The sequence below is a fragment of the Clarias gariepinus genome, chromosome 17, assembly GCF_024256425.1.
Source record: "Clarias gariepinus isolate MV-2021 ecotype Netherlands chromosome 17, CGAR_prim_01v2, whole genome shotgun sequence".
Taxonomy (NCBI): domain Eukaryota; kingdom Metazoa; phylum Chordata; class Actinopteri; order Siluriformes; family Clariidae; genus Clarias; species Clarias gariepinus.
In genome coordinates this window covers 25,750,847-25,762,771 of record NC_071116.1, presented here as the reverse complement: position 1 = coordinate 25,762,771, position 11,925 = coordinate 25,750,847, and the positions used below count along the sequence as shown (strand labels likewise).

The window sequence follows — 11,925 nt, the reverse complement described above, 5'->3', positions numbered from 1 at the left end:
TATTCATGAACTATTTAGCATCTTTTTCAGAACAAATAGCTGACTTTAAATCATAAAGACTCATAAAGCATAACAGTGTAGGAAACATAGAAACATAGTTGATGCTCATCTACCCAATGCCATGAGCTCTTACAGGTAAAATATATCATTAAAATAAAATAACAGAGAACACTTACCACAGTGTGTTTAAAGTGTATTTAGTTCTTCCTTTTGGAATTATAAATTATTATTTTTATTACTATTTGAATGTTATTAAGAATGCTGATGTTAATTAGTTAATTGGTTGATTGTTTTGGCGCTTTAAAACCGCGCGCGACTTTAATCCGACTGAAGCGTTCTGTTGGCGATGTGAGGCGCGCGCGGGTTTAGTTTGAGAGCCCGCGCGTGACAACCAGCACCAGGCAACGGCCACCGCCACAGCGCGCGCGCTGCACCCGTTTATCTCAACCGCCGTACTGTAGCATGCAGAGCAAAGCGCGTGCAGCCTCCTGTTACACATTGTGTGCGCCGGAATGCACGAGCTCTCACACACACACACACACACTCAGACACAGCCGCTTTTGACAAAGGTAAAAACCACAGAGTTTCACTTCAGGTTTGTTTGTTTGTTTGTTTTTAATACGTGTGTACTCATTAAAATGTTTTGGTTTCCTGCATAACAAAGAGAACTTACCTTACCTGTGTGTTTGTTTCTCTAAGGGTTCATTTAAAATATTTAGATATTATTAAATGGTAAGGGACACTTTAAATAAACTTAATTATTTCCTGATTTTGTGAAAATGATTTATTGATTATTTTTTAGATTATTTGTACGTAATTTTGGTTTATTTATATTATTTATGTTTTGTTATTTTAGAGACGATCGACTCCATCTGCACCGATCCAACAACACAGAAGATCGTGATGGACGCTGTGGATCCACTCCAACACTACCTGGGACACACCATGGAGATGAACAGACAGGTGAGAGACAGACAGACTGAAAGGGGACGGAAAAGACAGAGAGACAGACAGGAAGGGAGACAAACATAATCAGAGAGACAGAAAGACAATCTGAGAGAGGAAGATGGACAGTCAGTCAGAGGAAGAGAGACAAATAGATAATCAGATGGAAAGACAGAGAGAGAAAGACAGAGAAGTATGGACAGACAGAGAGACGGGAAGAGGACGAGAGAAAGGCACACAGGAAAAGACAAACCTGTACAGAGGGAGAGACAGAAAGACAGACAGCATGAGAGAGAGAAAGATGGACAGACAGAGAGAGAGTCAGAGGGAGGGAAGCAAATAGAAAAAGGGATGTACATAAACAGAGGAGAAGAAGGCACATGAAGAGAGACAAAAAGCTAATCACAGAGAGAGAGAGACAGACAGCTAGAGAGAAAAAGAGGAACAGACAGTGAGACCATTCGAGGGACAGAAGCAAAAAGGAAGAGACTTAGATAATCAGAGGGAGAGCAGCAGTTGGTGTATCTCCCTCGGGCAGAGAAAGGCAGAGAAGGAGAAACAGACAGAGATGGACATTCAGAAACAAAGTGAGTGATGGACAGACAGTCACAGAGAGAGAGACACAGGAAGACTACTGAACTAAAGACTAGAGACTTTAGTAACTAGAGTTACTTCTTCATTTATTAGAATTGCAACAGTTATTAAACAAACACTGAAACATCATGAATGTCTTCACTCATGAACTGCATTTGAACTAAAAAGAAAAGTGTGTCTTTAATCTTTCGTTCGTGTGAAAAGAGGCTCGCTCGTTTAAAACACAGTTTCTCTTTAGTCTTTAGGTTTGTCCTTATCTGTCTGTGGTGTTTTTGGAGCTTTCTGTCTCTCCCTGAGTAATGATGCCTCCTGCGTGTGTGTGTGTGTGTGTGAGAAGCTGCATGTGTGTGTGCAGAGGAAGCAGGAGGAGATCTCAGCCCTGAAGGAGAAGAACGCCGAGCTGAAGGAGCTTCTCAACCAGGCTGAGATCTACGCCGCCGTACTGGACGTGAGTCAATCCAAGCTCACGGTCTTATCTAAAAACTTATACTCATCCTTATTTTGAGTCAAAGTTTTAGCATGATGTTGGGAATAACCACAACGTAACATGCATTTGTGGGATGCAATATGTAATGACGCAACCCAACATGAAGCCAAGTTACGCTAAATTGGTGGTTTGTTGTAAGTAGTAATGACGTCGTCTAAATAAGTGGGACTTGCACGGCCAGTGTGAGCGGCCATGTTGATGGGACGTCAGTCTGAAAACTGGTTTCTAACAAGACGACCCTAATTATTAAACCTCCTGTTGCATCTTATTAACGCTTTCCATTCAAGGCTATTGTCTCCCCGGTCACTGCTGTGCAGGTGTGGTGTGTTGCATTACTTTATTTGTAACTGCGGTGTGAGCAAATATTAATGCTTCACTTTTGATTTGCACGAAAGAAGAGCCGCATGAAATGATTCTGCGTGTTTGTTTCTTTTGTTTTGTGGTCTGAGGGTGTATTTGGTGGCGAAATAACTCACTGAACAGCATAAACAGACACGTTTGAATATCTGCGAACCAAATTTGGACCGATACTCTATGGTAAATGAAAGTTCCTTAAAGAGAATCAATACTGATGACGAGACACGGGTTCATCCGAGTATGGAACTGAAACATCCTCAATGCCCAACCGAGAAAAAGTTGGAAAATTCATTAATGCTGCCAGTTTTCTGGGGTTCTTGAGGGCCAAAAGTATTGGAACGTTATGAGGAAAAAGGGTCAACAATCAACAGCGCTCGTTACAGTGAGAGACCTATTGAAGAGCTGAAGATTAAACAACGAAGGACTGCTATCCGAGGGCGTCATTATCTCGTATGACGATGCACATTCACACACACACACACACACACACACACACTTCTGCCCACACTGTCTACTCTGTTTTGAGGTGTTAAAGCTTCCTCCCTATAGTCCTGATCTCACTCCATCAGACTTTCACTTGTTTGGTCCCCTGAAAGCAGCCCTACAAGGATGAAGAAGTGAAGACAGCGGTGCATTCGTGGCTCGCAGCTCAGCCGTGAACATTTTTAATGAGGGAATACGAAAGCTTGGGCAAAGTTTATTGAAAAAGGACGTATTTGTCTTAATTAAAATAAATTCTACAGCTAGAGTGCGGATAATCCTTGACTCACCTGAGTGGTTTAATTCCTACACTGTCATCTGCTTTGAATTTATGTCCAAATTATGAATATTATAGCATAATGAGACTAAGTTATGTGACTAAGTATGGCTTTTGGGGAAAAATGCACATTTAAAAAATTAATTCAAATGCAATAATTTTGAGAGGATTTCTTACCTCGTATAAATTGTTTTAACTGAATCAACATTTTAACAATCGTTTAAACATGAGCCGAATTGGAGCTAAATGCGTCCTTCATTTCCGCTCTGACTTGGTTTCTTTGGCAGTGTATAAATATTTATAGACCTGACTGAACAATGTACAGTTATGAGGTGAAACATCTGTGGCACTGTTTAGTTCCTTATACAGGCTCTGGTAACACTGCATTTTCTATTTCTCTTTTTATCTGCTTCTGTTCATTGACTTCAGGTTCTCTCTGTCTCTCTCTGTTTTCTTTCTCACACTCACTCCTAAGTCTTACAGCGTTTAAGCATTTTACTGCATCTCGTACTGTGTATGACTGTGTATGTGACAAATAAAAAAATTAATTTGAAGTGTTCATGAACACCACTTGCACATTACAGGAACTCGGCTGGGAGTTATTGCCACATGCCCTGTACAGTCTTAACCTCACTCCAAGCAACTTTCACATGTTTGGGTAATGGTGGGTTCCTGGGAGGCCGGTGTTTCAGATTTGAAGCAGACAGTCTGATCAGGGCTCTAAACTTTTTGTAAAACACTAGGATGAGTGTATTAGTGTGGCAGTAGAAATAAAAAGAGTTTTTACTCTCAGAATTGTGTTCTGTTATTCTGCACAGTCAAAAGTCCCAGTTTGAATTAAATGCCCCTCAATTCAATAAACAATTTCTGGAAGAGACAAAATCAATAAACTGAGGGATTTACGCCAGGGGGTGCCATGACTTTGAGCTTATTCACTTCAATGTCACAATGACTTCATTCTGTTTTTTATTTCCTCATCTAAGGTCTTTACACCGCAGCCTGCCAACACCTCGGAGTGTGTGCCGCACCTAGCTTCACTTTCCACACCACACACACACGCATGCTCCTCGAGCGCTGAGACATCCGAATGGAATTTCAGTGCCGCTCCACAGCCGTCTTGGCTCGAGTCTATCCTCAATCACACCCCACCAGGGGAGGAAGAGGAGAGGCCACACAGAATCCTGTCCCACAGCAACGCAGGAGTGAAAAGACAATTATGGCCAAGTGCCATCGATTCCAGCAGCTCTGATAGTCCCGCAGAAAGTCCAGAGAAAAAATCCAGACTGGATCAAGCCCAGTCAGGTACAGTGCAGGTTTTCGGATCTTTTCGCGGCTTACAGGTCTTGAAGGCCACGCCCTCGACGACCTCTGACCCCTGGAGAGAGGGGAGGCATGCGTTTTTTAGGACGTCCATCCGAGAGCACAGCACAGTCCAGACCAGAGTTTTCCCCCACGGCAAAACTTTCACATCACACACACAAGAGGGAAGCTGTAGGTTCCTCTGGATTCCCAAACAGAGCTGACTGAAACTCTTCCTCGGTTCTTGTTTGCTTTTGGATAGCAAGTATGGCTCTTAAAAACTGGTTCTTAGAAACTACTGATTGATCTACTAATTGTTCCTATTAAAGCTGTGAATCACATAAAGACTGTCGATTCGATTGTGAGGGACCATTTAAAAAAAAATACAAAAAGAGGCTACTTTAAAGACGCAGTAAAAAAATAAGAAGAAAGTCAACTTATGACACCCAGAATAATCTGCTATCAAGACAGAACTCGCAAACCAGGACACGAGCACTAAGAGTAAAATCCAGTGTATATTTACGGTGCTTCATAACATTGTACTTTCATTCATCTTGGGGTTTCATGATATTCAATTTGATTTAATGTAATAGCACTAATGATTATTGTCTGATTTGTTTTAGGCTGCATTATTTATTACACGTTTTAAAGCATTAAAAATTACAGAAAATATTTAATACATTAAATTGTTGTGTAACTTAGTTGTTTAAATGACATGTCGTGTACAAAGCGATAAACTGTTCTTTCTGATCTTCTGCACCATTCTCCAGTTCACTAGATGGCAGTATTGGACATTTCAGCCGAACATAAACAAAAAGGAAAAGAGGCACTTATGCTACAGTACTTTGCAACTAGTGATGGGAAGTTTCTATCATTTTAGTCACTCGGTTCTATGAATCTTGTTCATCAAAATGAACGAATCTTTTTTTGAGTCATTTAGTTAATTTCGTTCTTTTGATCAGAAATAAAATAAAATGTTAAATTTTTATTAAACAGACCCCCAACACATCTACATACACAAATTTTGGATATATTTCTAGTAATGAAAATATTACCATGAACCTAAGGACATATTATGATAAGCTCACCTCTTATATTTTCTGGTCCGAGTCGTTTGTTCGTCACGTGACTCCCACAGACACTATGCGGTGCGTTACACAGGAAACAGAATTGAACTCATGAGTCCTCTAGTCTTAGTCGTTAGTTCTTTTGAATCTATTGCACTGCATAGCGTTTATGGAAGTCACGAGACAAGAGAACGAACAACTCGGACAAGAAGGCTCATGAGATGAACCGCTCAATTCTGTTTCCTGTGTACTGCACTGCATAGCGTCTATGGGAGTCACATAACAAAAGAACGAACGATTCACACCAAAAGACTCAAAAGGTAACTATTTATTTCTGTTTCCTGTACATAACCTACAGAGGTTTTGCGATGCTTTACGCATGCTCGCCTAGTAGAAAATGAACAAATCACTCTCCAAGACAACTCGTTCTTCTGAGTCATGTTAAAGACTCAAAAAAAAAGAATCATTCATGAACAACCCATTACTGTTTGGAATTTTGTGAAAAATGTAAGTGGTTCTGCATTTTGTTAATAAATTCTTCAATTTTAGACCATTTGACAGTTGCAAGTTTACCTAAATACTTTTGTGTGAATCGATTTTGAATCGAAAATAGACCCATCAATTTAATTAATCAAATCGACCAACAAAAGATAGATTAAATTGTATAATCAATTTGCTCACACAGCTCTAGTAGAACTCAAATACTGTGTATAAAAGATTTTGTGCACTTGCCTCATTAAATATGAAATGTTAATTTGTAGTAGTAATACAATATGCGTATAAATAAAACAAATCCATCCGCATTATTTATATTTGCGTATTTATTACATTAGCTTTCCCACCAGGAGAGATCTTAGGCTACATCATGGGGACAATCAGAGTTTATTAAAGCAGGCAGTACAGGGCAGCTTTACAGCACAGCAGTCATTAAATCGGCACAAACGTTAGCGCTACGTTCTGTCTGTAAACAGAAAAAACAGAAACCTGATATGAACTTTTTTTGTGTAACACTTTGGCATTGTTAATATTATTAAGATACCAAATGTCCTCAGTAATGTTTCTTCGGTGGTTTGTACAGTACATGACATCGCCCATTTGACCATTGACCATTTAAAAAAACTAAAAAAAAAAAAAAAAGAGAGAGAGAGAGACAACTTTAAATACGCAATAAAAAATAAATAAGAAAGACAACTCATGACACTCTCGGAATAATCTGCTATCAAGACAGAACTCGCAAACCAGGACACGCCCACTAAGAGTAAAATCCAGTGTATATTTACAGTACAGTGCTTCATAACATCTACTGAAAAAACAAAAACATGAAGGTTTTATTGCTCTATCATTACATGATTTTGATATTCAGATAATTATATATTATATTATTTATATTATTTAAAAAGGAAATAAGTTACACAACGGCTGTATCAGTGTGGTGAAATACAATAAGGTGTTCCTAGTCTTTTCTTCTTCTTGTATGTTTCAGGTGAGTTCTACTGTAAGTCACGCCTCCTGAACACGACATGGAAGAGTTACCATTGATGCAGCGGAAAGGATTCTCTGCAACAGAAGAACCAGAGCAATGATGTCATAAAAGAGAGTCAGAGTATACAGTATGTGCACAATACTAATACAACGTTCCTCCTGGACCAAAGTGCTATATAGGTACAAAATAAATTAACAAAACAAACTAGCTAACCAAGACACCTAATTAGCTGACTAGCTGAGTCAAAACAGATTAACACCTTAAATTAACAAAGAACTAATACTACTACTCTAAGTATTATACAAAGACAGCAAAATGTGCATGTGCTAACCAGAGCGACAACATGAGACAATCCAGTACTCGGTAATAAGTTAAGGAAGTGAAAGTAACTTGTCTATATGATGATAGATGAGAAACACTAAACATTCTTTTTCTTGTTTAAGTTGCAGCAAAGATAGAAAAAGTGTTGTTCAAATAACAGCTAATAAGTATTTTGCAAAAAAGCAACTGCAAGTGGGTGTGTCTGTGAAGATTCTCAGTCATCAAGGTGAGGTTATCTGGAAGTTGAGTCATGTCAACTGGACAACTTCTTTGTTTGGTAGAAACTCATCCAAGTAGCTTCTTCCAGGTAAATTGGAAAGTTCCTCATATTTAAGGTCAAAGGGAGAGTGTGTGAAACTGCTAGATGGTTGTAGATCAGTCTGTTTGCATGTATGTGTTTCTCAGTCCTGTCTCAAATTATTGAGGTGACTGAGGTGAGTGAGTGATATATATATATATATATGTGTGGGTGTGTGTGAGGTGTGTGTCTGTTCAGCCACAATGCTGGTGTCTTTTTTGGAGTATGTGGTGTAGATGTCTATATTAAAAGGAAGAGAAACACTGATGATCTGCTCAGCTGTCCTCATTATATGCTGTATGGTCTTGAAAGCATTGAGAACAGCAGGGGACTGAGCACACAGCCCTGGGGGGCCCCAGTGCTCAGTGTGGTGGTGCTGGAGGTGTTGTTCCCGATCCGCACTGACTGAGTTAAAAAGTCCAGATCAGGGGGGTCCCTGCTGGATCTACAATCTTGTCCTTTCACTCTTACTATTTAGGGTTGTGGGTTCGATTCTTGACCCTAGTCTATGTGTTTGGAGTTTGTGTTTTTCCCCTGGAAAACTCTAGGTTTCCTCCTACAGTTCAAAAACATAATACATTCAAGGCTGACTGGTGTTTCCAAATAGTGTATGAGTGTTTGTGTGTGTGTATATGATTCGCACCCCACCCAGGGCAACCCTGCACAGAATAAGCAGCATAAAATTAGACGGATTGTATTTAAAGGTTCATTCATAAATGCCTGACTTTGTAGTTTCAGACGAGTGTGGGATGATTTAGACTCTAAGCTTGCTTGATGCAATGCTAATGGATCAAGACTGGTTACTTCTACAGCTTTAGCTTAACAAAAATAATTATGTACATAATAACTATTATATTAACTGTCTAACTGTCTATGGCTTACCTTGTGCAATGTTAGTATCGAATTACACTGTATCCTGAAGCGTCTATAGTCGAATACACCACATCCTCTAGAGATATAATAGAAATATGCTGTAAATAAACTTATACAGTGCCAAAATATATTATAATCTAGCATTTCAATAAAAAACTACCTCCTGTGCTCGGCGGTAAAGGAGCGGCTCCTCTCCTAAAATGGAACACAACACATTCAGATTGCTTGTAATCCGATTTAGTCTTAATAACAAATGATTGAAGAGTTAAGCAGCTCAATAGAAGGAAGTGACTCTGACGCACCTGGTGACGGAAGGCGGCTGTCTGTTTGGCAGTGATCTCTGATTGGTGTAGAAATTCTCATATACTACAGGAGCTATGGACCAATCAGAGACAAGATCATTACTATGAACCAAACTGAGATCACATGATCAAGCTCCACTTGTGACCACTTCGGGCAATGGGTGTGTATGTGTATCACCTGGAGGTTTGTCTCCGGTCCTCCTCAGGTTGATGAAATGCTCTAAGTCCTCTTGAATGTCACACTGCTCCAGAGACCTCCTCACTTCCTCATAGAGCTGGAATAACAGAATCAACCGCCACCACACACACACACACACACACACACACACACACATGCAATTCAAAGAAACTTTAAATATTTATCGTCTTCTTGTACTGTACATACTGAACAATGCAGACAGGAGAGTTTATCTCAAAAAACACACTGGACTCTTATCTAGATGGCATGCTGGTTATTTTATTATCTATTTCCTGGATGTTTGTGAGGCAGTAGAGTGTAAAATCCATCACTACTGTTTTGCACTAAATAGAAACAACATTTTTTGGAAGTGACGGATAAAAGCAGACGGAGAACAGCTGTCTGCATCAGCGGAGTCCAGGACCATCATCATGGTCCAGTGGAACTGCCCCCAGCCACCGCACACATCCCGGGGCCTCCATGCAACAAGTTGTCCAACCAGCAGCGGTGCACCCGGACAAGACAAGATCAGGAAAGAAGGCATTTGCCCTTTTATTTTTTTTTAAAGGCTGGACTGGAAAATGGGCCAGTGAGATGAAGATGAAGAATGAGACCTACAGTAGGCTGTAATACAACCTACTGGATTCCAACCGCCGTTAAACAACAAGGAAGAAGCAGAAATAAGAGTGCACTGCATGGAACATCTTGAGTCGCCAAAGGGGCCTCCCAGGAGGATGCATTTGATGAGCATTTCCTCGACTTTTAGCTGTGAAGAGACGTTCTTATAGAGTGGATCACGTGCCCTCATCTTCTGAACTGACATGTCTACGCTGCTACTCTTCCTATTTAAACACATTTTATACTCCCCTGTACTTTGTCTGAACTTGTTTAATGTTGCTCACAGATTAATGACAGTGTAAAGGTAAAAGTTCTGTCTCTTTTCCTAGGAATTTTTAAATGGAAAATGGATTTTGCTTCACTTTTTGTCTTAGAATAAAACATTAGGGCAAATCAATACAAGGTTCGTCTGGCTGATCTCCTTTATCACATGATTTCTATCCTGATCCACCGGGTAGGGGGGCTCGCTGAATGGCTTAATGAGGATAAAAAAGGATGAAAATCATATGCCAGTGTAGATATAATGCTCACTGAAACACCAACCGAGGGAATTTCTTTTAGAAGAAGATTTTTTGGCTCATCGCTCCGGTACAGTTCCAGAGACTTCAGCCAGAGATCCAACCCAACCCCCGCCCACAGGATAAGCAAGGCCTGCAATTTTTGTCTGCTGATAGAGTTCCTGACAGTAGTGTATGATATAAACTAAAGAGCGTTCATTATCACTCATCTCCATCTAATTATTATTTTTGTTTTTCTTTTCTTATGGTGCTTAGCCCTTCTCTTTCTGCACATTGTATTGTTGTATGGTGTATAGCGACATAACACAGCACCCAAAATCCTTTTAAAGCATTCCAATGTAACCCCCCTTCTTCGCTGAAAGTTAAAAAATGTAATTAAATAAAAATTATATATGATCCCACCAAATCCTGGCCAAATCACAGACATGCTGATTCACATGGGATTAATATCATCACAGGATGTCAGTGTTGGGTGAAATATGGTGGGTCATTTGCAGGGGAATTTTTACTTGATATTAATGATTCACACTAAATTAAGATCAAGATCAGGATCAGGATCAATTATTACAAATGACTAAAGGTCCGCAAACAATGCTAATGCCGTGTGAATTGGCCTTTAAAGAACTTATGCCAAAATACATTAAAGCTTAGGAAACTGTGGGTGGCTCAAAAGTTTAGTAACACACTTTGTGTTTTCTCCAGTGTGGTTTCTATATTTGTCAAGTACTATTCTGTCGCTTCCTGTCTTCCTGTCAACGCAACGCTCTATTCAGATTTTTAACATGCCACCGCAAATTCCTGTACCCAACAGGAACTAGCAATGAGAATTTTCCCATTGGGTTTGATAGCTTTTCTTTTTATATTGAAGTAAAAAAAAGCTTCAAAAGGCTACAAGGATAACCTTTAAGGGGACTGGCTGGAATGAAGGACATGCCTAGGAGGGACTGGCACCAAAACTACCTCTTAGTATTATGGGTACTGAGTGGTACCAAAGCCACGGCCTTATTATTGATACTAACTGGCACCAAAGCTACACCTTCATTATGGGTACTGACTGGCACCAATGCTACACCTTCATTAAGTGTACTGACTGGCACTAATGCTACACCTTCATTATGGGTACTGACTGGCACTAATGCTACACCTTCATTATGGGTACTGACTGGCACTAATGCTACACCTTCATTATGGGTACTGACTGGCACCAATGCTACACCTTCATTATGGGTACTGACTGGCACTAATGCTACACCTTCATTATGGGTACTGACTGGCACTAATGCTTCACCTTCATTATGGGTACTGACTGGCACTAATGCTTCACCTTCATTATGGGTACTGACTGGCACTAATGCTTCACCTTCATTATGGGTACTGACTGGCACTAATGCTACACCTTCATTATGGGTACTGACTGGCACTAATGCTTCACCTTCATTATGGGTACTGACTGGCACTAATGCTACACCTTCATTATGGGTACTGACTGGCACTAATGCTACACCTTCATTATGGGTACTGACTGGCACTAATGCTACACCTTCATTATGGGTACTGACTGGCACTAATGCTTCACCTTCATTATGGGTACTGTATGGTGGCCGTGAAGTGCAAAACAAATTAACAAAACTGAAAACAAAATAACAAAACCCAAAAATAAAATAACAAATTCAAAACCAAATTAACAAAACGGAAAACAAAATAACTAATATCTGACTGGCCGAGAAGTGCAATACAAATTAACAAAACCCAAACAATTTTTTTTTTTGGAGGGGGGGAGTTTTGTTGTTTTGTTTTCGGATTTGTTAATTTGGTTTTGAATTTGTTA

The 11,925-nt window shown here is 39.8% G+C and overlaps 2 protein-coding genes across 3 annotated transcripts in view; one reads left to right on the top strand and one right to left on the bottom strand.

The window, feature by feature from the left end:
• Window positions 1–567: 567 nt before the first annotated feature.
• LOC128545349 (multicilin) lies at window positions 568–5,324 on the top strand. 2 transcript variants are annotated; one of them, XM_053515527.1, is made up of 3 exons: window positions 568–963; window positions 1,895–1,987; window positions 4,124–5,324. In XM_053515527.1, exons 1-3 carry the CDS (start codon window positions 904–906, stop codon window positions 4,661–4,663), a joined length of 693 nt encoding a protein of 230 aa, XP_053371502.1. In that variant the 5' UTR covers window positions 568–903; the 3' UTR covers window positions 4,664–5,324. The 2 variants fall into 2 exon arrangements, with proteins under 2 accessions (XP_053371502.1, XP_053371501.1); XM_053515526.1 differs by having other exon boundaries at window positions 1,877–1,987.
• A 985-nt stretch (window positions 5,325–6,309) lies between these two features.
• pstpip2 (proline-serine-threonine phosphatase interacting protein 2) overlaps window positions 6,310–11,925 on the bottom strand; it is a 40,506-nt gene continuing 34,890 nt past the window's right edge. Inside the window, exons 11-15 of the mRNA XM_053515523.1 lie at window positions 8,962–9,058; window positions 8,784–8,856; window positions 8,642–8,676; window positions 8,491–8,557; window positions 6,310–7,063 (exon numbers count right to left, since the gene is read on the bottom strand). Coding sequence (XP_053371498.1) covers window positions 8,502–8,557; window positions 8,642–8,676; window positions 8,784–8,856; window positions 8,962–9,058 — 261 coding nt within the window. The 3' untranslated portion in view covers window positions 6,310–7,063; window positions 8,491–8,501. The remainder of the gene's footprint in view (window positions 7,064–8,490; window positions 8,558–8,641; window positions 8,677–8,783; window positions 8,857–8,961; window positions 9,059–11,925) is intronic.